This window comes from Oncorhynchus clarkii, chromosome 31, assembly GCF_045791955.1.
Source record: "Oncorhynchus clarkii lewisi isolate Uvic-CL-2024 chromosome 31, UVic_Ocla_1.0, whole genome shotgun sequence".
NCBI lineage: Eukaryota > Metazoa > Chordata > Actinopteri > Salmoniformes > Salmonidae > Oncorhynchus > Oncorhynchus clarkii.
Genome location: NC_092177.1, coordinates 20,594,618 through 20,622,339, shown reverse-complemented (window position 1 = coordinate 20,622,339; position 27,722 = coordinate 20,594,618). Strand labels below are relative to the sequence as shown.

The following is a 27,722-nucleotide window of genomic DNA, read 5'->3' as shown; positions in this document are numbered from 1 at the left end:
ATATTTTGATTTAACACTTTTTTGGTTGCCACATGATTCCATGTGTGTTATTTCATGGTTTTGATGTCGTCACTATTATTCTACAATGCAGAAAATAGTAAAATAAAGAAAAACCCTTGAATGAGTAGGTGTCCAAACCTTTGACTGGTACTGTAGATCCGTCCAGCTAATCAGACTCTGCTTTAAATTGAGGTAATAGTATTTAATCAACATTTCTTGGTAATTCAGAAGAATTTTTGTAGTTCAATAAAATAATTTTGGGTTGCATAAAATGAGTCAAAGCTAGAGTTAGTCAATCTGTACCTTGAATAGAAACTCTCAAAACAAAGATTTGTTTGTTTTTATTGCAATGCTCAAGCATGTTTTATTGGGTTTTCCCCTTTACTATTTTTGTATTATGTTTGCGTTGCAACCTTGGCTGCAACCACATCAAATAGCAAACCTTGCCAGTGACCGTAGATACTGAAGAACGCTTCAGGGTGACAGTTCTGCAGCCGAACAATGACGATAATGATGAAACCCTCACTTAACAGCCTTTTGAAGATGAGGTTGAGCACCAACATATAGTAGAAGCAAGCTAACCCCAGGACAACATCCTCAGAGTGGCAGTAGCTCTGCTGTGTGTGCTAGTGGTCATCCTGCGATGGGAAGGAGAGAGAAGAGTTGCAGTTGCACTAATCTCGATGCTCTGCTGGACCGATACGGATCTAGCAGCAAGTCCTCCCATGCTCTGAGCTGAAACAGTTATTTGGCTTTTGTTGATGCTCAGATTCCATCCTTCACCTGGCAGCTCTGTCTCTCTGTCAACCTCTGTATTTTTATCAGCCTGGTGGCCCACATCAGGAGCTGGCTGGGTTCCTAGGTGGGTGTTCAGTCAGTGTTCCATGTCACTGTCTCTTCAATTCTCCCTCAGCACCTGCAGTACGTCACAGCACCTTCAGTCTGGACTCCGCTGGTGGGCAGAATGATATCACTAAGTTCCGCTGCCACTGAATCTAGATGGTATCTGAGTCCCAATGATCTGTTCCCTTGTTTCTGAAAAAATAACAATATTTGATTGCTTAGATTCTCCCTCAACGTCAATGTTTGACAAAGATTTGATGACTACAAAACGCATGGGTACATCAACTCTCAAGACACCCTGTAATGGAGTCACATCATTTGTGTATAAATTGTTTCTTTTTTTACCTAGAAAGTTAGTGAAAATATCTAGATGAAGAAGGTGGTAAAAGTAATGGTTGTTGTGGGTCATGAAGGACAGCTCTCGATAATGAAGTGTCAAACTCACAGGGCTATAAATACTCCCAGGGCACTAAAGCATGTGCTGCCGATGCAAAGTGTCCACTGAAGTGTGTGCTGCCGATGCAAAGTGTCCACTGAAGTGTGTGCTGCCAATTGAAAGTGTCCACTGAAGTGTGGGCTGCCGATGCAAAGTGTCCACTGAAGTGTGGGCTGCCGATGCAAAGTGTCCACTGAAGTGTGGGCTGCCGATGCAAAGTGTCCACTGAAGTGTGGGCTGCCGATGCAAAGTGTCCACTGAAGTGTGGGCTGCCGATGCAAAGTGTCCACTGAAGTGTGGGCTGCCGATGCAAAGTGTCCACTGAAGTGTGGGCTGCCGATGCAAAGTGTCCACTGAAGTGTGGGCTGCCGATGCAAAGTGTCCACTGAAGTGTGGGCTGCCGATGCAAAGTGTCCACTGAAGTGTGGGCTGCCGATGCAAAGTGTCCACTGAAGTGTGGGCTGCCGATGCAAAGTGTCCACTCTATGCAAACATCCTTTCTTGGTCCCACAAGGACACTGAAGAGATCGATCTGGGAGAGCAGCAGCATTTTAAAGGTCTCCGGACCTGAACCTTAATGAAAACCTGTGGTTTGAATTGAAGAGGGCAGGCCATAAGCACAGACGGATATCAAGGATCTGGAAAGATTCTGTATGGAGGACTGGTCTAAGATCCCTCCCAACGTGTTCTCCAAAATCATAAAACTTTTCCAATTGTATTAGTAAAAAATTATATAATTTAACTTTATTTTCATACAATATAGCTCAGTATTTTTATAGTATTTTTTGCTCTTTATCAATGAATTCAATAATTCCGGACCCCACTGTATATTCACAAATTCATTAATTGAGCCAAAAGGTTGAGGGAACAAGCTCACTCTCCCTGCCTGTTTCATTACACTGGTGTGGTGTCAGAAGTGGGATATTCACTGTGCCACAAAATAATTCTAGTGGCAGAGTTCTCATCCACGCTTATAAAACACAGGGTCACTACAGTAAGGTTGTCCCACTGTTATACATTATAAAATTAGTTCATTTTTAGAACAGTGAGGCGAGTGAGCGAATAAATAAATAAAATACAATTTGAATGCCTTGTAAAAACAAAAATACTAGGGTTACTGTTAGGAATCACTACCCATGATTTGGTCCAACACGATTTAACCGAATCCGAACTACCACACAAAAGCGAAGTGAATCTTTCGATTCGTCAAAAATAATAGTTTAAAATAAATCGGTTTCCATTTTGGGGGAGGAGGGGGGGGGTTAAAATGTGAAGTGGGGCATCAGCTAAACAGTAAAAAAAAATATCCATCTGTGATAAACTATATTTGCCAGCTCGATTGTCAGTAGGTACAAAGAGGAGCAACTGTCAGATGTAACTTCCTTGTTTTTTACTGTTCTTGAGTTCAGATGACAAAGAGAAACAGCATTTGTTCATTACCGAACATTTTATGTGCAAGTCATGTACACACGTTTAAAGGTAATACAAAAAATAAAAAAATACATCAAACATGAGATTTAATAAATAAAAAGAAGAAACCTTCATCTCTTTCTTTCCATCCCCAAATCAAAGATCAAGGCTAGGTTTAAGGTTTTGACACACCTGAACCTCACCTCATACAGACCGACATTGTCAGTTAAGAAATTAAAACCAATAACTAATTTAGTCATGGGTCTGTCTTACTTAAAGACATATCATGTCAACTGAATCCAATTGTATGCCGTATCAATCAATAATTCAAAACCTTTACTCATTTGGCCCAATTCCCAACTCACTCATTTCACTGCAGCGTGTGATTTGAGGGTTTCAGTGTCTGACCAATCAGAAGCTTGAAGGTATTAGAACAGCAGAAGAAGTAGAAAACAAAATTATACTCTGGGTGTGCAAATGCATTCTGATCCATCAGCGGACGGATGGTTTGGCCCATCTTCACTGCACTATCTGGGGCATCTCGCTCCAGGCTTTGGCCTTCTTCTTAGCCAGGGCCAACCACGGGGGCTCGTTCTGAGCCAGGGCTGTAGGGGCTGGGTGAGCCAGGGCTCTCTTCCCTTCCTTCTCAACCACGACAGGCTTGGAAATCTCCAGGGAACACAACACTATGGACAACGAGCAGAGAACATCTTTAAAGATACGACTTTTAGCATTGTCCCCCCAAAAGTAGTCCTACCACAAAGTACATTTTTATCAAAATTGCCTATAGTATTTTTTTGAGTCTTATTTCAAGCATGTAATTGAAGATTAGTATTGATCAGGTATGGATTATTATCAATGGGATCATTCTATTTGCAGGTGTGGTCCACAAGGGGGCAGCAGTGGATCAATCACACTTATGAGAACAATGAAAACTCTTCAATAAGAAAGCGATGCATGTGTGTGGCAGAGTGGGATACTGATGAGTCTAACCTTTAACAGGAGATCCTGGAGGCTTGGCTTGGTCTTTGTTGACAGGCCTTGTCAATGTACGAATGGATTTTTTTCTGTTAAGCTCCTCCTGGAAATGTAGGTTTTGTGAAGAGTTTGAATTATGTACTAATTCATTCCAATATAACAAAGTAAATTGAACCTATACAACTTTATAGCCAGTCATAAAAGATCTAGTCATTGTCAAAATAAATGATAAAGAGCTGCCCAGTGTGCACAGGATCAAAAATACGTATTTTGCTCAAGTGTGAGGACTGGATTAACAAATGAATGAATGGATTGATTGACGAGTCAACTGTTTTCCTCTCTCAAACAGTAGGCTTCTCGGTAAACAAAAGAACACATGAAACAATATGCACCATCCCTACCATCTCTGCAGGGTCTTTGTTATCCGTGGTTTCCTCCAATGAGTTCTCTTTTAAGATCCTCTGCTTTTGTCTGGCCACTGAGATCCAGCTTGGCGATTGAGATCCCCCACCAGGTCCCCCACTAGGCTCTCGACCCACAGACAGATCTGAAACAAAAGAACACAGGAGAAATGTCTTCAACTGGTGTGGAATATATAGGAGCTGCCTGGTAACTTCATTTGGCATAATGATTTTCTTTGGAGTGGAAATGGAAGATAGAGGTGCGAATGAATGAAAGGCAAAATGTAGAAAAGCAATATTATTCCAACTAATTTGTTGCTCTAAATAGTCATATGGAGGAATCTCTCCTTGGTGTTAATTAGTCTATGTTTAGATAGCTCTCAATAAGTCAGCTCTCAACAGCACTCATGGCCCTGTTTCAGTATGAATTGTTAGTCCAAAGTTAGAACAGCATGAGTCCATATTCCTATAACATACACAGGCTAAATGTTTTGTCATCTGAAGTCTTAAGCTCAACATTGTAAAATAGATATAAACAAAGATGACCTTGCAAGTGAAGGATATGCCAAATAGCACACGTCTGGAAACACTGACTGGTGTGATGGTGACTAAGATGGTTTTAGTACCTGGTATTCTCTTTGGCTTGACCATACCATCCAGCTCTGAGGGCTTTCTGGGCAGGGCAGGTTTGCTGTTTGACTGTGGTTCAGTGAACGAGGCCCTCTGTGGCTCTATGGGAAGTGAGTGTACTGGGGATGCAGGGGGAGTTTCACTCTCTGAGCCTAAGCGAAGCATACCCACAGAGGTCTTCCTCAGCCTGACACCAAACAGATTCTCAGGGGTCTCTTCCTCCTGGGCTGCAGGGGGAGTGTCTTCAGGTGATATGATGGGTGCTGTGGTGCTCTGTGTTGGGATGGGAATAGCAGGGACATCAGCCCCCACAGGGCTAAGTGGCTCCACTCCACTTGGGGGATCTCTTTTTGCTTCCACAGCCCCAGGCACAGTGACCGAGGGAGATGGAGAAGGGGAGGTTAGCTCTTTGGTAGCCAACCTTTGCCAGGCAGGGGCAATGGTGTACCTGGGTCTATTATGTTCAGAACCACCAGATGGTTTCCCAGGATCCTCGGTGGCAGTTGGTCCCCTGCAGTGCTCCTGGGGGCTCTGCTCTGGGCCGGCGGCTGCACTGGGACTGGTTATACAGGGCTGGTCAGTTGTTACACTGGGCTCTTCCTGGTCCTGTGTGGTGTGTGCAGGGGCCTCAGGCTGGTCCAGGGACTCTGGAGGAGGTGTACTGCTGTTTGGCAGCTGGGGGAGACAGGCTTGGTCTGTAACTGTTTGGTCAGACAGTTCAGTGGTGCACTCAGGGCTCTCACAAGCTCTCTCAGGGTCTCTGTCTGGAACCTGCTGGAAATCATCCTCCACAGACGTTGACATTACATCCTCTTCCTCCCCTGGCTCCAATAAGGCTGTCTGCACTGGCACATCTGAGTCTGGCTCCATTTTGTCCTCCTCTTCCCTCCTCTCATCTTCCACAACCTCCTCTGTTTCCTTCTCCTCTACCTCTGCCCCCTCCTCCCTCTCCCCTTCATTCTCTTCTTCTTCTTCCTCCTTTTCCACTGAAGGCATGTCCGGATCTTCTTTGGTTAAGTACTCAGGGTTGATTTCCTCTGCATCTTCCTCTTCCTCCTTTGGATTGAAACGTTCCACCACTAACTCCTCCTCAGATTCATAAGGCTCATCTTCCACCTCCTCTCGGGGCTCTGCTGGGTAGTCCGGTCTATCACTGGGGAGACACGCTTCTTCCTGTGGGTTCAATGCCAGCTCATCCACCCCGCTCTCAGCCTCTGACCCCTCCATGTTCACCTCCACCTCCAGGAGCACAGCTTCTGTCTCCAGTCCCAGGACAGATGTCAGTGGACCCTTGAGGGAGATCAACACCTCCTGGAGTAGAGAGCCTCCCTCCACAGCCACCTCACACCCAGGAGGGGTCAGGAGAAAGTCATCTCCAGTAGGGGGCTCCAGAGACTTCATGGAGCCAAGCAGTGGGGCGGTCTGGAGCCGGGGAGCTGAAACCTCAGCCTGGCATGAAAGACATTCCTCAGAGTCAGAGTCATTCTGTATGGAGAGGGAGAGGGCATCCTGAGCATGAGACAATTCCTGTTGGACACTCTGCTTATCCTCTTCATCTGAGGCTGACCGCTCGGCCTGCTGGGACACCACGACCCCATCTGTCTGCTCCTCCTCCTCCGCAACACCAGCCTGCTCGCGTTTCACATCTGGAACATACATAACTACATCAGAGCAGAGCCCCACTAAGTTCCTATATCATTATCCTGTCATCAGTCATTGTATTGGGTAAGAATGATCATCTTTCTGATATTTTACTAATATTTACGCTTTTGTACATCTGTGTAATGTTACTGTGATAAGGATAATTTATATTACCTTCCTCCTCATCCTCCTCCACAGATTCTGGAATGATACAATTCTGTCTTTCCTCCTGGAATGATTCTCCCTCAGCCCTGCCATCAACCCTCTAAACAGAGAAGAGTCATTTCATCTTAATAACAATACAGTTCCTTTAAAGATTATTAAGCTTTCCAGCTTTCCATGTTTTATTTACACAGATCTCGTAGACTCATGAGCCACGCACCCTGATGGCAGGCTGGTGTGTTGTGTTTGGGCTACATGGGCTGGACTCTCTTGACTCATTGGATATATTTTTTGAGGGGTTCTGCTCTAGTGATCAGATTTAGGCTAGGTGTGGAACAGGGGTGGTGGGGGTGTGTTGGCTAGGGAAGTGGAGCGGATGGTTGTGTTGGAAGGGGATGGACATATCTTACAGTGGTGGGTTTCCTCGTCTTGGCACAGGCCTTGTGTCGGACAGCCAGGCGGTGGCGAGCGGCAGTGTTGTCCAGACAGCCCATGGGACTGGCAGGCTGGCTGAAGTCTACAGGCAGGAAGACCAGGGGACTGACCGATCTGGAGCCTGTCTCACAGGACATCTACACATGACAGGAGAGGCCATTTTGATACAGTAAATAAACTTATTACAACCTCAATGTCTTCAGACATCTCTGTCTACACACATCACAGCTTTCTGCTGATGCCAGATACCAGCTAAACAGATTCAAGAGTGCTGTATTGTGGTTCTCCTGATACAGATGAACCCTATCCTGAGACATGGCTCAGTTTCCTACTCAAGACGAAGGAAAAGCATTCAGACAAACAGAGGGGGGACTGGCTGTCTAAACAGCTGGATAAACAATGTCAAACAGAGGGAGGACTGGCTGTCTAAACAGCTGGATAAACAATGTCAAACAAAGGGAGGACTGGCTGTCTAAACAGCTGGATAAACAATGTCAAACAGAGGGAGGACTGACTGTCTAAACAGCTGGATAAACAATGTCAAACAGAGGGAGGACTGGCTGTCTAAACAGCTGGATAAACAATGTCAAACAAAGGGAGGACTGGCTGTCTAAACAGCTGGATAAACAATGTCAAACAGAGGGAGGACTGACTGTCTAAACAGCTGGATAAACAATGTCAAACAGAGGGAGGACTGGCTGTCTAAACAGCTGGATAAACAATGTCAATCAGAGGGAGGACTGGCTGTCTAAACAGCTGGATAAACAATGTCAAACAGAGGGAGGACTGACTGTCTAAACAGCTGGATAAACAATGTCAAACAGAGGGAGGACTGGCTGTCTAAACAGCTGGATAAACAATGTCAAACAGAGGGAGGACTGGCTGTCTAAACAGCTGGATAAACAATGTCAAACAGAGGGAGGACTGGCTGTCTAAACAGCTGGATAAACAATGTCAAACAGAGGGAGGACTGACTGTCTAAACAGCTGGATAAACAATGTCAAACAGAGGGAGGACTGACTGTCTAAACAGCTGGATAAACAATGTCAAACAGAGGGAGGACTGGCTGTCTAAACAGCTGGATAAACAATGTCAATCAGAGGGAGGACTGGCTGTCTAAACAGCTGGATAAACAATGTCAATCAGAGGGAGGACTGGCTGTCTAAACAGCTGGATAAACAATGTCAAACAGAGGGAGGACTGGCTGTCTAAACAGCTGGATAAACAATGTCAAACAGAGGGAGGACTGGCTGTCTAAACAGCTGGATAAACAATGTCAAACAGAGGGAGGACTGGCTGTCTAAACAATGTCAAACAGAGGGAGGACTGGCTGTCTAAACAGCTGGATAAACAATGTCAATCAGAGGGAGGACTGGCTGTCTAAACAGCTGGATAAACAATGTCAAACAGAGGGAGGACTGGCTGTCTAAACAGCTGGATAAACAATGTCAAACAGAGGGAGGACTGGCTGTCTAAACAGCTGGATAAACAATGTCAGGGACGCCATTATCAAGACCTCTCAGCAGCTAAAAATACCCAGCCATTGAAGTCCCAGGCAGACCTACATCCTGGCATTTTTCTGCCTGGCTCCCCCATACATTAGCTGAACAAATACAGGCCTCTGCTCTCAGCCCACTGGAATGTAGGTCTAATCTACGGTTTCTGACAACAATTCTCCCTAAAAGGTAAAGAGATGGAGGGGAGACAGGAGGGTGAATGACCTTCAGCGACACCCTGACTTACTTTAAGTGATCTGATATGACAACCTGTCAATCCGACAGTGAGGAATAGTGAGCTCAAAAGAAGACGCCAATGGGCCACCTCTGATCTTGCTTTCATACTAAAAATGGATGCTTAGGAGAAATAGCTATCTGGTATATACTATACAGATTTAACACAAACATGAACATATTACCAAACAGGATTGCTCCGATTATGGGCATAACAGTGTATTTGCCCTGTGTAACCTGCAGAGTGGGTTAGATCATTAGATATATAGTAAATTAAATGTGTTGTGTTTGTTATTGTATCCAGCAGAGTGGATTAGATCATCAGATATATAGTAAATTAAATGTGTTGTGTTTGTTATTGTATCCAGTCGTGTGGATTAGATCATTAGATATATAGTAAATTCATGTTGTGTTTGTTATTGTATCCAGCAGTGGGTTAGATCATTAGATATATAGTCAATTAAATGTATTGTGTTGGGTATTGTATCCAGCTGAGTGGATTAGATCATTAGACATAGTAAATGAATGTTTTGTTTGTTCTATAGCCAGACTATAACCAGAGCTCAACTTGGCAGAGTTGTGTTATGTCCCCATTTGTAGCAGACAGTCTGAATGCAAGAGAAAACCATTGGAATGAATTCAGACCACACAGGAGACACAAACCCTCCCCTCCTCTCTCCTAGTTAAACAATACATCCTGCAGAAACAGAGCAGTAGAATGACATGCAGCAATATTACTGTCAGGTCAACATCTTCAACTAAAGATTTGTGCTGGGCTTCTCAGTGGTGCTCACTGCACACAGAGGAGGTAAAACCAACAAGCCTCTTATGGCTTGTTCAACAGTACGCTCCCTCTTATGGCTTGTTCAACAGTAATCTCCCTCTTATGGCTTGTTCAACAGTACGCTCCCTCTTATGGCTTGTTCAACAGTACGCTCCCTCTTATGGCTTGTTCAACAGTAATCTCCCTCTTATGGCTTGTTCAACAGTAATCTCCCTCTTATGGCTTGTTCAACAGTAATCTCCCTCTTATGGCTTGTTCAACAGTACGCTCCCTCTTATGGCTTGTTCAACAGTAATCTCCCTCTTATGGCTTGTTCAACAGTAATCTCCCTCTTATGGCTTGTTCAACAGTAATCTCCCTCTTATGGCTTGTTCAACAGTAATCTCCCTCTTATGGCTTGTTCAACAGTAATCTCCCTCTTATGGCTTGTTCAACAGTAATCTCCCTCTTATGGCTTGTTCAACAGTAATCTCCCTCTTATGGCTTGTTCAACAGTAATCTCCCTTTTATGGCTTGTTCAACAGTACGCTCCCTCTTATGGCTTGTTCAACAGTAATCTCCCTCTTATGGCTTGTTCAACAGTAATCTCCCTCTTATGGCTTGTTCAACAGTAATCTCCCTCTTATGGCTTGTTCAACAGTAATCTCCCTCTTATGGCTTGTTCAACAGTAATCTCCCTCTTATGGCTTGTTCAACAGTAATCTCCCTCTTATGGCTTGTTCAACAGTAATCTCCCTCTTATGGCTTGTTCAACAGTAATTTCCCTCTTATGGCTTGTTCAACAGTAATCTCCCTCTTATGGCTTGTTCAACAGTAATCTCCCTCTTATGGCTTGTTCAACAGTACGCTCCCTCTTATGGCTTGTTCAACAGTAATCTCCCTCTTATGGCTTGTTCAACAGTAATCTCCCTCTTATGGCTTGTTCAACAGTAATCTCCCTCTTATGGCTTGTTCAACAGTAATCTCCCTCTTATGGCTTGTTCAACAGTAATCTCCCTCTTATGGCTTGTTCAACAGTAATCTCCCTCTTATGCCTTGTTCAACAGTAATCTCCCTCTTATGCCTTGTTCAACAGTACGCTCCCTCTTATTTATTTTATTTTTATTGTATTTTTTTACCTTTATTTAACTAGGCAAGTCAGTTAAGAACAAATTCTTATTTTCAATGTTCAGGGGCAGAACGACAGATTTGTACCTTGTCAGCTCGGGGATTTGAACTTGCAACCTTCCGGTTACTAGTCCAACGCTCTAGGCGTTGGCAAAACACAAGCACATGACAACTATTTGGAGGTTCAGGCACAAACTATTGCATCGGTCTGTGTGTGTGTGTGTGTGTGTGTGTGTGTGTCATTGAGGATGAACAGTCAGCAACTTCTGAAAATCACACAAGTTATAGTAGTCCTGTTTTATGTGCCCATGGGACTATCCCCCATCTTTCTGACATCCCACAAGGCATCAGTTAAGACGTTATCCCTACCTATATGTCCATAGCTATCTCAACTACCCGATATCCCTGTACATCCACTGGTAATGGCACCCCATGTATATATCCAATCGTTACTCATTGTGGATTTATTCCTTGTGTTATAATTTTTCTATTATTTCTCTCTGCATTGTTGGGAAGGACTGTAAGCATTTTATTGTTAGTCTACACTGGTTGTTTACAAACCAAATTAGATTTTAAAATGCCGAATGGAGTCAGGTACTCTCTGGAGGTTTTCCCCCTCCATTCTGACCTCCTGTTAAACTCATGGCTATGTGGAAAAGACAGCGGAAGAGAAAAATGGTCTGCCATCATTGATAGAAAAGTAATAGAAGCTACGTGCAATTCTACACATTTTGCCATAGTGTGGAGGCAAAGATTTGCCGTTTTTAATATGATAACTGATGATCAATGGGCCCCTGCCCGGTCGGGTAATTTGACCATGCTTACTACAAGTTTAGATAGCTGGCCGCTAGACTAACTTACCAATCACACACTTTTTTTTGCTGACATGGGCTAATTGAGTGACTGGTGATGCACAACCAAACTTCGAAATTGCACCCCGGACCACCAGTGGCCCATCACTGGTCTACATATTGTGGATGTATGAAGCTCAACAATGTCTCCATCCTGATTCACTCCTATTGCTCAACACTGCATCTGACATGAAAGCTTTCATACCTCATCAAAAGACACACAGCTTTCATACTTCATCAAAAGAAAGATGTGCTCGGAGACATCAACTCATGGACATTAATTTATTCTTAAAATCAAATGACAAAATAGCCCACTCATATTCTGATTGGTCATGGTGATCAAATGATCAGGAAGATTGTTCACCGCGTCCACTGAACAGGAAGCGCATAACAAAAACAAAGAAGTAAACTAGAGACATGGATAACTGGTTATTACCTGGTCTTCATCACTGTCGGTCCCTTCCAGACTCAGGGAGTTGTTCCTCTGCACCGGTTTGGAAGACTGGAATTAGAGACAGATGGGATGAGACACAATGCAGTTAGAAAAAGGGTGATCGGCAGTAATAGATCTGTAGACCGCAGGTGGCTGGGGGCACCTTAATTGGGGAGGACGGGCTCATTGTAATGGCTGGAACGAAATTCCTGGAATGATATCAAACACATGGTTTCCATACGTTTTAATACCATTCACTGCATTCCAGGCATTATTATGAGCCATCCTCCCCTCAACAGCCTCCTGTGCTGTAGAAGTAAGCATGACTGCATGGAGTCATCCTCTTGGTAGCTTTCATGAAGCATGAATGTGTGGTATGTATTGTATATCTATTGTATGTGCCAGGGACCGTGTGACTGCAGTCACATAGTACATACCACACAATTATAATAGGGTCTGAAGACAAGAATTAGCTACGTAGCTAATCTGGTACAATGATTGCTAACATGAAGTTGACCGCACAGACCCCATGAATACTATGCCAGTCCTGACTGCATAATGATGCGTACCCTGTGGGACACCCCAGCCAGGACAGTGTGCAGGGTGGAGTACTCTGGTGGGCTGCAGGGCAGGCCGTCATCTTCTGAAAGAGTTCCTGCGTCATCCATCTTCTTCACACACAGAGACGGAGGAGAGCCTAGCCTGATGACCTGTTTCAACAGAGACGGAGGAGAGCCTAGAATGATGACCTGTTTCAACAGAGACGGAGGAGAGCCTAGCCTGATGACCTGTTTCAACAGAGACGGAGGAGAGCCTAGAATGATGACCTGTTTCAACAGAGACGGAGGAGAGCCTAGCCTGATGACCTGTTTCAACAGAGAAGGAGGAGAGCCTAGCCTGATGACCTGTTTCAACAGAGACGGAGGAGAGCCTAACCTGATGACCTGTTTCAACAGAGACGGAGGAGATCCTAGCCTGATGACCTGTTTCAACAGAGACGGAGGAGAGCCTAGCCTGATGACCTGTTTCAACAGAGACGGAGGAGAGCCTGATGACCTGTTACAACAGAGACGGAAGAGAGCCTGATTGTTTCAGCTGGAGCTGCAGGGGAATAACATACTTATCAACCACTCCTATCAGCTATTTTCAAGTGTTTTCAGTATTTTAATGTGTTCATAGGGAGTGGCTATCATGATGTGTGTGCAGGATTAGTTTACTAAGCAGAGTGGCTTTTCCTGTCAGACCAAGTGTTCTCCAAGACCATGCTATCCAACCCATTGGTAGAGAACTCTTCTCAAAGTGGAATGATAAGTGAAAGTGTGTTAAAGAAATAATAGGTCCTCTCTAGCTGAGAAATAGACTGTGTGTGGTGAAAGACAGCGGTACCACAGACACACAAACTGAAAATACTCTATTAGTATGAGCTCAGCTGCTCCCTAGGACACAGTCTCAGGTCTGTTTCCTCCAAGGCTTTAGAATCCAAATCCTTCTCCAAAATGACTGAACACCACCAGCCAAGTCTCTCTCTCGATTATCTCCTCCTTGTTCTAGCATGTTGTTGTGCCTAGACAACACTAGCTGTATTGTGCTTCAGAGTTCTGTACGTACACTCTTGACCTTCGGTGGGATGCTGTCTAGAACAGGTGACAACTAAGGATGAGCCTTGGCTAACTAGCGCCCAGTCTAACCGGCTTATGACCAGACGGGCTAATTTTATACCCGGGTTCTACAGACGGAGTGGCAATGCTAACACCGATGGAGAGACCTGAATGTCGGAGATAGTAAAGTATAGGACCATAGCTACAACAGGTCATATTACAGCCAGTCCCAGTATGGAGGAATAGGACAGAGGCTCTACTACCCACCTGTAGAGACTTGACTTTCCCATGGATGCTGTCCTGAGAGACTCCCAGACCCTCAGTCACCTCTGACAGGGGAGATTCAGAGACAAAGACACTGTCATGTGACAGAGCCTTATTACCCATATTTATTTTTGACCTTTGAAAGAAAGAAATAGAAAAAAAAAAGACAGATCAGAACATTTGCGCTTCTAGGCAGTGGCTGGGTCATCTCCATTCAATCATGTAGGACTAAGTCTAATAAAGTTTGTAGAAAAACCTAAAAAGCAGAATGACAAGTCCCTAGCCCTGCCTCTGTCCCAAATGGCACCCTACTCCCTGTATGGTGCACTATATTTGACCAGAACCCTATGGACCCTGGTCAAACATAGTGCATCAAATAGGGAGCCATTTGGGACGCAAACCCTGAATCTGCAGCAGGTAGCCTATAAGGCTGCATGCTTAAAAAATTAATATTCACTAAGCTCTAGAATGAGCGGAGAAGACTGGGTTTATTATTCAGGTGACTAAGTGGTAGGGAGAACGTTCATTTCCAGCAGTCCACTCTAAATTAGGACAAATATGTACCTTCAAAGTTGTAAACATTTGTAGAGGAGACTTCACACTACCCGGTAGAAATTCAATGACGCATTTGTTCCTTGGGAATAAAATTAAATTGCCTGTATTGTGAAAAGAAAATCATCTTACCCAGAGCCCTCGTCTTTCTCAGAGCGGATGAGAAGTGCAGGTTCGGGGACGTTGACATTGTCACTAGACTGGCTACACTTCAACCCACTGTCCCCCCCGGCAGGAGCAGCGGCCTCCTTTCTCTTCTTCTTAGAAAATAAGTTCTTGAAGGTCTGGAACTTGGACTTCTTTTTGCCTACATTGAAGATCATATCAAGAATAGAGCATGGCAGAGGTTATTCATCTCCAGTTAACAAATGGGACCTATTCCTTCACTACCAGTTTTCACCAGTTTTTAACCATATTCTTTATCATTTTCCTTCACATCTTTCCACCACTGAACAAATAAGACCACCTAACTGAAAGCTTTGTAATGAACCTCAATCACTATTTGAAATGTAACTATTCCCTCATGTGAAGTCAAGTGAGAGTAGTTACCCTGCTGGTCATAAACCCAGGTAGCATTAATGAGATAGTAAAAATACTCCCACTGTTCCATTTACATTAGCACCACAGTAGAAATTCTCAACACCTCTTTTTAACTACTTCAAGTGTTTTTTTGTGAGTGTAAACTCTCTCAACTCCTTTGTTGAGAATAATAGCAGGCCAAGATCTGAGACATTTGCTAGGTGATAAGGGTGGTGCCTACAGCTCATGAATACAACACATCAAGCTATTTTAGAAACAATATGTCGATTATGCCAAAGTAGCAGCATAACCAGAAACAAAGCAGAATGGCCAATTCTTAAAAGAGAAGGTCAAGTCAGTTGGATCCATAGAAATGTTGCCAATATTTGGGAGGGGATGACTGCAACGTGAACAATCCTCGGATGGAGCCCTTCAGCAGCCAGGAATGCAATCGTCTGATTAAAGAGTGAGTGCTGCTTGGAGGATTGAAGATTGCTAGTGAGAGACTATTTATATATAAAGCCACACCATCCCGTGACTGGCTCACATGCTCTGGAAAAGACTGAGATCCAACTGTAGTCAAGGCCTAGAGCTAGTATGATCACACACTTTAAACTGGCCCATTCCGTATGGCTGGAAAAGTCAACAATTCATGGAAAACGTCATCCCAATAGGAGAGGTACTACATATTTTGGATGCATACTGTACATATAGCTGTAAATGTAAACACGAAGACATTCTGTTCAGAGAGGGTCTTTTTGTCAAACAGGCTAAATGTAGGCCTAGATGGGACACATGAAGGAGATGCATGACCAGGAGATAAACAGTCAGAAACAGAAACTGAATTTACTTGTTGATCTGGAGACCACTGCCGTACCCAACCACAACTTACTCGCCTTGAGCTGATGTTAAACCTATTACAAACTGTTATCCCAGGTAAAAGTGGTCCTTTGTAGCTCAGTTGGTATAGCATGGCGCTTGTAATGGCAGGGTACGTGGTCTATTCCCGGGACCAGCCATAAAGAAAATGTATGCACACATGACTAAGTCACTTTGGATAAAGGCGTCTGCTAATTGACATATTATTATTATTATTATTTACACTCACTGCTCAGTTTATTGTTAGGTACACCAGACAGTGAGTCACGTGGCCGTGGCTTGCTATATGAAGCAGGCAGACAGACATCGAGGCATTCAGTTACTGTTCCATTGAACGTTAGAATGGGAAAAACGAGTGACCTAAGCGACTGAGCGTGGTATGATCGTCGGTGCCTGGACTTTTCAAGCACGAAAGTGTCTAGGGTTTACCGAGAAGGTTGTTGATGACAGAGGTGGAAGGAGAATGGAAAGAATCATGCAAGCTAACAGGCAGACCATAAACAAACAAATAATGATGCAGTACAACAATGGTGTGTAGAACGGCATCTTGGAACGCACAATTCGTCAGTCCTCGTCACGGATGGGCTATTACCCGAGGACGACCACACTAGGTTCCACTCCTATCAGATAAAAACAAGAAGTGTCTCCAGTGGGCACACGATCACCAACACTGGACAATTGAGTAGTGGAAAAACATTGCCTGGTTCGACAAAATTCCAGTTCCTGTAGCATCATGCTGATGGCAGAGTCAGGATTTGGTGTAAGCAGCACGAGTCCATGGACCCATCCTGCCTCGTACAGGCTGGTGCCGGTGGTATACTGGTGTGGGGAATATTTCCTGGGACACTCCCAATCACATCCGGGTTTGATACAGCCTGGATTTGAATCAGGGTGTCAGTAGTGATGACTCAAGCACAGAGGCAGTACCTTAGACCGCTGCGCCACTCGGGAGTATTAGATGGTTGTACCTAATAAACTGTGTATTATAAATAAAAAAAATCTTGGGAAGAGTCATCTGTAGTACACAAAGAACTACTATCTTGACTGAAGATGAACTCCTTGGAATATTCACCCCTGTCCCCCACTATCCTCCCAGGTCATCACGAGGATACAGCCGCCCATCAGGGTATTCCAAATGATCCCCCGGCCAGCACACCGCCAGCCATTGACAAATTATTTATTTGAATGGACTTCGCCCTCCGTGCTCTGCTTTACAAATTCAATCTGATAGAGTAGATTACTCCCCTTTTCAGTGGGAGCTATTCCTGAAGGAAAGGGCTAATCCACGTCCCAGCTAGCCCTCCAGAGACGCTTCCCAGCCTGACCTTGCAGATCCTGACTTCCTTGTTCCCAGAGCGCATCACAGCAGGGTGAAGGGTTGGCAGACAGACAGTGGGAAAATGTGTTCTTATGTTCTTATTTTTTGTACTTCATTTCCTGCCAATAAAACTGTAAGAAAATATCCTTCCTAAGCTTGATCTGATCCTCCCTGAAGCCCAGTGCTCTCTGCAATAAAGAGATAATAGCACACTGGTCTAGAAGAAACACTGATACTTTAGCATGGATCTTGTGGAAGGATTCTCATCATGATAAAATCATCTCACTTCAACTTGCAATGAACCACAAGGCTTCTCAGACGCAAATCTTCAGGGGAGGCATAGATCCACAGATTAGATACTGTAAAGATTAGATACTGTAAATCTGATCAAATAGAATCTGCTGTCACACATTGACCATAGCACTACCACAGACAGACAGAGTTCCATGACCAGAGAAAAGTGAAGAGCCCCTTTAAAGGGCTAGCAATTAGTTAAAGTATGGGTTTACCTGTGCAGTCTTCGGTGGTGTCTGTTGGATCCTGGTTGGTCAACACATCTGATGGTCCAGAGGCCATGATACTGCAGTCACTGCTGGGAGATAGAGAGTCATTGACTAAGGAGCAGGGAGAGAGTCATTTTTTTAAACCTTTATTTAACTAGGCAAGCCAGTTAAGAACACATTCTTATTTACAATGACGGCCTAGGAACAGAAGGAGAACGACAGATTTGTACCTTGTCAGCTCGGGGATTCAATCTAGCAATCTTTCGGTTACTGGCACAACGCTCTAACCACTAAGCTACCTGCCACCCCATTGACTATGGAGCAGAGGGAGAGAGCCATTGACTATGGAGCAGAGGGAGAGAGCCATTGACTATGGAGCAGAGGGAGAGAGCCATTGACTATGGAGCAGAGGGAGAGAGCCATTGACTATGGAGCACGGGGAGAGAGCCATTGACTATGGAGCAGAGGGGGAGATAATTAGCTATATTATAGAAGGAAGCCTTCCAGGGATTTGGGCAACTAATAATGAGACCACAGTCAGTTTGGGCTGAGTACAATGTAGATTCAATCAGGCACCATTTCATTCATCCCTATTTACTGTAACTCAGCTGTGTGCATCTCCACTGAGGGCAACAACCACATCCATAACCCTGCTCTCTATAGAAGGAGAGATCAGGGATGGTCTCAGCCTACCAATCTCTCTCTACTACAATGCCGTCAGTGACACCGCCCTGTCATGTCACAGGATGAGGCGGAGATAAGCAGCCTGTGCCTGGGGCAAATTATTGGAGGGGGCTGCCTGGGGCTGGAGCTAGCGCTGGTCTGGAGCTCCCAGCAGGATAGCTTCAGACACGCCATGCCGACCCAGCAGGAGGAAGCCATCAGCGGTCAGTGACAGCTAGTCTCAACCCCTGGCTCCACGGAATGGTTAAACAGGATGTGGAGGCAATTTGGATTTCGACCGCACATGCAAAACGAGTTACTCCGTTAATAAGGTAATTACCTCCTCCGCCTATATGGCTTCATGCCAACTCTGTCAAGAACCTGATGAGCTCAGAGAGGCTATGTTTGTCAAAATCTATATCCATGTCTCGGGGGCGGTCTTAATGAAGAATTCTCAAATATAATATCTTAGGATTGACTTGTTTATTTCCACATTAGCTTAAGTCTGGATGTGATGATTATAAGAGCAAGGAACACTCAACAAAAACAGTGAACGAAATGATTAGAAGTTACAATACTAAAACTTGTAACCATTACACCCAGAAGCGTAGTACAAATACCGGAGGCAGTCAGAGAATAAATATAAACCCAGCTGAGAAAATTCAAAGGCAGTTCTTGGACTCTGCTTCCTGGTGTGACATAAGCTGCTGGAAGCCTCCTGTGTCTGCGGTTACATAACATCTACAGTTACATCCCTGCTGAAGTCCAAGGCCCTGTCCCAATAGCTCGAAGCTATTCAACTCAGCCTGAGACTGACCCATCCACGTCATTGTTGTTCAATAACAACAGAATGTTCCTTGTGTGACATAAAACATGAGCCTTCTGTTTCTGACATCTTCTTCAATAATCAATAAACACATGGCAACATCATTATTCCAGCTGTGAGAATATCATATGTTGAACTCCTAACTGCAGGCCTTTTTCAGTGCATTTGATTACATTGGTTGAAATAAACAAATTAAACTATTTACAAACCCTTGACAGTTATAAATAAAACATACATTCAAACTGGCTTCCCCGTTCCCCTGGCATTGCTTGTACAAAACAGTACAACAGACAGGCCCACTCCAGACTAGCTAAAGTTACTACTAGACAACACATTGTCTGAGAAACTGAACCTACTCTCAGGTGTGTTCTGTTAGAATAGTTCTGAAAACTGTTATGAAAACCAATCTAACAGAAAGCACCGGAGAAAAAGTTCAGTTTCTCAGACAATGTGTTGTCTAGTAGTAACTTTACTGAACTAAAGATATTATATAAACATTGTAAGTGTTATTTTGTGAGTTGAAACATTCCACAATGTTTGTCAGCCCTTTGAATTGAGAGAGAGAGAGAGAAAGAGATCCAATCGGCCTCTTCATTTCCTCTGTATCTCTGAGTAAATGTTACCTGCTTCACAGAGAAATAACACTTCAGAGATAGACTGAAACCCCCCACTACCAATACATCTACAACACAAACACATCACACACACAGTCAATTAAGACCAGGGGATAATAAGAGAGAGACTGGGGATCTGTATAGACTAGACCATGGGAAGGAGTACTACTTGTGACCAACAGAGAGCATTCTGGGGAGAATGAAGCCTGGGGTTGTTGTCACAGCTAGCCTATGAACCATAACCTCCCAGGGTCTGACCATGTGACCAACCCCAGTCACACAGCTCTGCTTCCACAGACTAACATCCTCTAGAAAAGGAGAGAACACAACTGAGTACGCACGACGCATTGGGGCAACATGGTTCAGGGGCAGGAAGGTTCAGCTGGGCTAATGGACTGACCTTGGACTGACTCCAATACTGACCAACAGCGATGACGTCCTCTGTTTCATGTCTTAACTTTTCAGGGGTTGAAAGGGAAGAGAGTTGGTGGGAAGGAGCAGTATTACATTATGAGAACAAAAGAGCTTGTTAGATAAACAAAACCATTATTTAGAAGATGAGAAAATACTTGATCACAGGGAGTTCAACAGTTGAGTCGGCCAGTTCCAAGACACAGCTAGGTTTGAGTATTGTTTTTGTACTAGGCTATCCCCTATTTCAGTACTGGGCGATCCCCTATTTCAGTACTGGGCGATCCCCTATTTCAGTACTGGGCGATCCCCTATTTCAGAGCCAGATATGAGGAGTCACCTATGTTTTGCAATCAAGCAACTAGCAAGGTATATGAGACAGACAACACCTTGATTCTAATGTTCACACACTCTCAGTGTCCTCGGAGACCGTATTCTTCTCAACATCCAAGATACTTCTAGTATTTGTGGAAAAGGAAATAGGGAGTTTGTAGGAGTTCACATTATTTTATATCAAACCATATCTGAAGTCAATCCAATATAGACTAATATGCCTATGTAACAGCGCAAATAATTAAATAAATTAGCAATTACATTATCTTAAGTAGGGACGGTACACAACACATTCCACTCAGTTATGTTGAACACAAAAATTCTCAGAAACGCCAAGGTTTTTATGCATGTTTTTTTAAAGGTAAAAAATAAAACGCACCATGTGAATATATTTAGCAGTAATGCCAAGCAATGATACTGGCCATTTTGTTTGATAGTTTATACAGGCATGCCTTTAAATTATAACTGGCGCAAGAGTCCTCTGGCAGTCTAAATTATACACATAGCCTGTGGAGCATGGAGCACCGAGGACAGATATACTGTGTATTTAGAAAGTATTCAGACCCCTTGACTTTTTCCATATCTTCTTACGTTACAGCCTTCCTCATTAATCTACACACAATACCCCATAATGACAAAGCGAGCTGCCCGACTGGCCAAACTGAGCAATCGTGGGAGGAGGGCCTTGGTCAGGGAGGTGACCAAGAACGCGATGTTCCTCTGTGGAGAAACAACCATCTCTGCAGCACTCCACCAATCAGGCCTTTATGGTAGAGTGGCCAGACGGAAGCCACTCCTCAGTAAAATGCACATGACAGCCCGCTTGGAGTTCGCCAAAAGGCACCTAAAAACTCTCAGACCATGAGAAACAAGATTCTCTGGTCTAATGAAACCAAGATTGAACTCTTTAGCCTGAATGCCAAGCGTCATGTCTGGAGGAAACCTGACACCATCCCTACGGTGAAGCATGGGGGTGGCAGCATCATGCTCTGGGGATGTTTTTCAGCGGCAGGGACTGGGAGTCTAGCCAGGATCGAGGGGAAGATGAAAGAAGCAAAGAGAGATCCTTGATGAAAACCTGCTCCAGAGCGCTCAGGACCTCAGACTGGGGTGAAGGTTCACCTTCCAACAGGACAACGACCCTAAGCACACAGCTAAGACAACGCAGAAGTGGCTTCGGGACAAGTCTCTGAATGTCCTTGAGTGGCCCAGCCAGAGCTCGGACATGAACCTGATCTAACGTCTCTGGAGACCCCCGAAAATAGCTGTGCAGCAACGCTCCCCATCCAACCTGGCAAAGCTTGAGAAGATCTGCAGAGAAGAACGGGAGAAACTCCCCAAATACAGGTGTGCCAAGCTTGTAGAGTCATACCCAAGAAGACTTGAGGCTGTAATCACTGACAAAGGTGCTTCACAGTATTTAGTAAAGGGTCAGAATACTTATGTAAATGTGAGATTTCAGGGTTTAATAATGTTTTTGCTTTGTCATTATGGGGTATTGTGTATAGATTGATGAGTGAATTTAAAAAATCCATTTTTAGAATAATAATACCAAATGTGGACAAAGTCAAGGGGTCTGAATACTTTCCGAAGGCACCGTAGATGATGTGCAGTGTAGTTCATTAGTAGTGGGTGTAGTAGGCCAGTAGCCCTACATAAAGATGTCCAAACTGAATGCAATCTGGCTAAACCATCGATTCCCCAGAACATACAAGATGATCACAGCAACCAAACAGGAGCTCCAATGAAACTTAACAGGAGAAGCACAGTACCCAGGACAAGGCTACTGCAGGGCACAGCTGCCTGGAAGGAAGAACTCCTAGAGTAGTTACAATGGGCGGACTTTCAGGATATCAAGGAAGGATGTGCTGTCTTTTTTTATTGGAGGTTCAACCCACCATTCTCTGCTATGCTGAGTGAACACTTTTCATTGGGTGGCGCCCCCATATATGAGGCTGCACATCCAAGTGGATGGTCTGCTCATCACAGTACAGTTTTGTTTTTTCACAGTTTTTTTCAGCTGTTGAGTAAAACCTCACATACCTTAATGTTTGTCTTGAACCAGAGCCACAAACCCATGGAATTTCCTCTCCTCACTCTTTCTAAATGAGAGGAGTGACTAAGTCTGACTTTGAAAAAAAGCTTATTGAATTTATAAGTTGTATCAAGGGTGCATTCAGTGCGGTTAGGCTACACATCTGTCCCAAATACGAGTTGTGTGTCGCAAGAGAGACATTCTGTGTGTTGCGCTCACATGATGTTGTGTGCAACAGGGCTTAACATGCGTGAATGCATTAATCTTCAATAATAGCTTGAACATATGAATCCAACAAGAGGAAAAATAAACATTTTGGTGTTAGTAGTAGAGCATAGTTCAACGCAGCCTTCCTTACCCCTGTTCTGTAGGACAAGGAGGATTAAACCAGATCAGACAAGTTCCATCTGGAAAAAGTGAGGCTTTACGGTCCAATGTCAAGGAAGGATGGCTGTTTAAACGAGAACCATGTGAAACGGTGCAGGTGTTCCACACATCTGAGCCAAGCTGTTTACACTAGCATGTTATGTTTTGTACTCATCTATACTGTATGTCATACATTCTCCATTTCTAAGTCAGTCTGTGTACAAGATGTCACATGAAAGCCATTACTTAGCCAGACTTCTGCTAAGAGGAACTTAGTTGGGACAGCTGACAGACACAAACCATGAAATGGATGTTTGGGATGTGGATGGATGTGAATAAACCGTGGCAGTCAGTTACTCACTCTGGGGGAGAGGAGCTGATCCCTTTCAGGCGGAGTTACTGTTAAGTGGGTCAGTTCACAGTTTAAGAAAAGGCTGCCTGGCTCTCTTTCTCACATTTTATCAATGAACTGAGTGAGGGGTCAATAAAGCTTTTATTGTCTTTTTAATGTCTTGAGACGGAAGGATAAAGGGGGAGATGGTTCTTTAACACTGAGAATAAACAGCCCCTATACAGAGCATTTACAATCTAGTCCACGAGGCTACAACAGTGGTCTTAGTTACAAATTAACTATTTATTCATCTTTTTTGACTTGCCGAATCAATGCAGGCCTACTGCGTCCTAATATTAGGGTTCAGAATCAGAACATAACTATTGCCCTTCTCTAAAGACAGACATGTACACATGCCATGTACATTAAGAAGACTGCCTGGGACAAATAGCATACATGACTATGTTCACTTCAGATAAATGCTCTGGCGATACATATTTCCTCTGTCTTCATACCTTGCCAGGATATCAAACAAGTTGAACCAGAAAAGCAGAGAGGACAGACTTACTTCTTTCCCTGCAAGCAGCCGTAAAATCCAGCCATGGTTTCTAGTTGGGAATGTTCAAGAGATCCAGCAGGCAGTACAGTACATCCTTTCCCAGCTTGTCTGAGTGATGGCGGCAAGTGGAAGAGTCCCTGTGCAAGCACCAACTGCAACGTTAAAGGCCACCAGTCCACTACACACAAACACCCCTCTTCTTCATGTACATGAATTAAGACAGAACGGCAGAAAGACAACCATAAAGACACAGAGCTAACTTTGAGGCTACCTGCCCTCCCTCCCTCCCAGTGACCTGCCTACAGTGAGAGGACACTAGTGTGAACTAACAGCCCGCCCCAAGCTACTTTTCCCACCCATCTCCACCTCCCTCCTCCCACTCCCTCCCCCGTCATTAGCCTAATCCCGAGCGGCAGCCTGCAGCTATTGTCTCAACCAGGCAGCTTACTTCCAGCCGATCTGACCCGTGTCTCTGTGATAATTAGATAGGGGGTGTCGTGAGGAGACATGAGGATTGTCCTGGCTAGGAACTCTATCCTATCCCCATCAGAAAAACAAAACAGCCCAATCAAGAGTACCACCCTGCCATAGAGTCTGAGTCAACACAGACAACAGATGTCTAAATCTTAACCTCTAACTATGGCTAACTATGGTTCAACCTTTGTGTCATTCATGTTGGGATGTCAATTCATATGGACGACTAAGTAGAAAATCAATATGGGCTACTGATCCACAGGTTGGATAATAAGGCCTAATTATCAGATAAACAGTACAAACCTTCATTCTGTTACCAAACTTTGCATCTGCACTGTTCAAGTAAAATGTGTTTTTGTAACTTTTTCTGTGGGAATTGTTAACAGTTGTCCTTGTGCATAGACTTGTATGGTTTGTTTAACTTTCCAATCAGTGGATTTTATTTGACATTTTAAAGTGAAAAATCTAAGTCTCAGCATCATTCTGTCACCATGGAATTGCCCAGAAGTATGTTATGGCAGAATGCTAACTTGTGCAAAACAATAAACCTTTTACTACAACAATAGTCAAATGAATCGAATGCAACATTTTACTCATGAATAACTCAAGTCAGTCTGAAAGTTTTTAACTGAACATCTCTATGTGAGATTGGGGTCTGTGAAGGATTTGGTAAAGCTGGATCAGAATACAACCAAAATGTCCAGAACTGCTTGGAATCTATCCAAGTGGAGCCATTTTCCTAGGAATAAAGAATGTGTTCACGTAAACAATCCACTGAAACTCTATTAGCTCCAGACCTCTGAGACTCCATTTCAAAATGAAATATTTCCCTCATCCTGAAAGTGTAAACACATTAGACGCCTGTGTCACAGAGAGTAACCACAGCACTACCATAGCGTTTACTCTACTTAATGACATTCCAAAGGAATATGACTTGGGTGATAACAAATAATTGATCAAATACATCATTAGAATCAATAGACTTAGCTTATCAACTCAATGTATACAATCTGGTGTCTTCTATACACCGACAGCAATCATCATCTTAGTAAGGAAACATCCAGACAGACTGACAGACACAGAGTAGATCATCACACATGGGAAATCTCCATTCATACAAACTATATGTGGACTCATTTCAAAAACACATGTCAGTTTTACTCCTGGATATTTTTGCGGTATTTCCGGAACCATTTTTAAACTGCCCCCACAGAAACCCACTGCTTTGCTCAGGACTGAGAAAGTAAAGCAGCTAACGATGGTGGACAGTATGTCAATTGGAGTTAGTTCAGGAGATAATTTCTCAGTGCAAATGCAAATATCAAGCATTGTGATTGTCCTCAACTTTGTGGTTTACCAAGATACTGTAGTTGAAATTCAGAGTAAAATAACACTGATTTCAACTATAGTTACTCATATAAAGTTGAATTCTGAAGAATTAAATATTTGCCCATGATTGAGCAGGAGGCCCTTTTCCCCCTGATCTCTTGAATCCCTCATCCCCTCAACAGTTCTCTCTGACTCAGGTTTCTTTAGATAACCCCTGCAGAGTACTGTTTATTTTCTTTACAAAGCGCTCGGAATTCCTGCTCACATCTGGGACACATCTTCTACGAGCAGCGATCTCTCTGGCTCTAATCAACTCGAATTAAGGCCATGTATGCAGCAGAACTGTAAATAACAAAAACATTATACTGTAGAACTGAGCTAGTGAGCTAGCGATGCTGGGTGGGAGGCTGAGGCTGAATGTGTCACAGACAGACAGGGATGTCTATACAGCAGCAACAACACACAGTTCTCCTCTCGGTCTGGCCTGGTTCTCTTCTCATGGTGCTGGAAACCTTTTAGAGCTGACCCTTGAAACGACCCACTCTGCTCTCCCACTCTCCACGTGAAAAGGGATCCTGCTGGGTTTTACTGCTAGATTAAACTGCTAAAGGCCCTCTAGTCTGCCTTTAACCTACAGTTGTTGCTGTTTTCACAAGGCATTCCTTCCATTCCAAATCATTTGCTCCACAGCATGTGTGAGCCTTAAGGGCACATGAGAAGGTATTTATCTGAAGGGTTTAATTGCATGGTGATAATCAACTAATTGTGCTTTAAAAAAATGGTTTAAGTGTTGTGCTCTTAGTGATATCCTCTATTGAAAACATGGAATTAGTGCCATGGCTCAATCTGGTTGGTCCTACTGGTCGAATGGGTGTGGTTGAGAACTGACCCCTATTAAAAACGTTGTGGACCAGCTGCCAAAGCCAATACACTTTCTTCATGCCATTATGTTCAGAAATAATGCCATATATCGTTGTTAGAAAAACTAATGGTAATCAAAACATCACGCCAGGGTAAGCCTACATGAGACACAGACCTTATTTTAAGTGTTTCTAAAATTCCCTATGGGAAAATGAATGGTAGAAAAACGATTGGAACCATTTATTTTTCTTGCTGAGTTGGTGGTTGTGTTTGATTAAGGTTTTATTCAAAAGTATGGATTTCAGCAAACAAAGGCATGCTACAACAGAGATAAGGGTTTAAGAATGTACATTCTTTAAGTATCATGTAAAGGGACTGAGTCAGAGGTTCGTTAAAAAAAGTTTTTATTTTTAACTCTAGTAGCCTATGCGCTAGAGGTACTTGGCAATAGTGAACAGCATTTTATATCCCTCAAATGGGGCGTTATTTGTATTCTAATAAGGAATGTAAAGTTATTAATGGACAGATCATACCAGATAGCTATTGGCAATAAGCAACTGGACTAAATTGTATTGACCACAGCCTATTGAAACAGCAAAAATACTCATCACCACTATCCTTGTGTTGCAATAATAGGATATTGTAAAAAATGTTTTAAAAAAAAGATTGTTTAAAATATATTTAAGAGGATAATGAGTCGCAAACTAAATAACATCGAATTGTGTCCCAGGATATTCTTCAAATGAGGTATAATTCAATAACAACGCTTCGGTGAAGTTGAAGAAACCATCAACTGAATTCAACAAGCTTTTTGCGAATCTAACACAAAGCAAAATAGAAAACTGGAGCGAACCATATGGAAGCTTCGCATATCAATCAAACAATTGTCTCTAAGTTCGTCTTGAAGAAAATGGTACTTACAAACTGAGTTATATATTTCAGAGTACGCAGTCATCCATCAAAGTCAAGAAGACCTCGGTGATTTGTGATGATTAGATCTGGCCCATTGAGGTCTCGTGTCTTCAACTAGCTTGCAGAAGCACTGGAGTACCGCCCATGCCGTCCGCGAGAAAGTCGACGAGTTGTATGCACCAGTTGACTCACTGGGAATTTTCTTTAGATAAATATCAACTGTAAAATTAACCAAACAATTTAATCAAACAGTATCAGTCAAAGATGCAACATTTTCAAGTGTACTGTCCGCTAGCGTCCCTAGCTATTGCTTTTTGTATGATTTGTGTCTCAATTCCATCTGTATTTTTAAAAAAAAATAATCTTTATGGATTTTCTGGTCAAATAATTTTATGTCCATAGATAATCAGTGTTTGACTCGGACTGAAATAGTTGCGGGTGCTGGTACTGTTTCTATAGGTGCAGGAGCTCGAAAGTACTTTTGAGCTAATATTCTATAAATGGTACAGGTACTCAGCTCCAGTGAGCTCCTGC

General features: G+C 43.5%; 1 protein-coding gene across 6 annotated transcripts; it reads right to left on the bottom strand.

Moving 5' to 3' along the window:
• Nucleotides 1-154: 154 nt before the first annotated feature.
• Nucleotides 155-27,334, bottom strand: LOC139390953 (CRACD-like protein). 6 transcript variants are annotated; one of them, XR_011629552.1, is made up of 14 exons: nt 23,622-23,872; nt 19,978-20,034; nt 17,481-17,563; nt 14,388-14,562; nt 13,707-13,839; nt 12,411-12,551; nt 11,845-11,910; nt 6,912-7,073; nt 6,514-6,604; nt 4,695-6,344; nt 4,069-4,214; nt 3,683-3,770; nt 3,154-3,375; nt 155-1,035 (listed from the first exon to the last, which is right to left on the bottom strand). XR_011629552.1 is itself a non-coding variant. In XM_071138383.1 (13 exons), the coding sequence occupies exons 2-13, from the start codon at nt 20,025-20,027 to the stop codon at nt 3,209-3,211; spliced, it is 2,952 nt and encodes a 983-aa protein (XP_070994484.1). In that variant the 5' UTR covers nt 20,028-20,034; nt 23,622-23,872; the 3' UTR covers nt 2,655-3,208. The 6 variants fall into 6 exon arrangements, 5 of the variants coding, with proteins under 5 accessions (XP_070994484.1, XP_070994486.1, XP_070994488.1 ...); XM_071138383.1 differs by lacking the exon at nt 155-1,035 and having other exon boundaries at nt 2,655-3,375; XM_071138385.1 differs by lacking the exon at nt 155-1,035 and having other exon boundaries at nt 2,655-3,375; nt 17,481-17,560.
• Between the last annotated feature and the right edge of the window lie 388 nt (nt 27,335-27,722).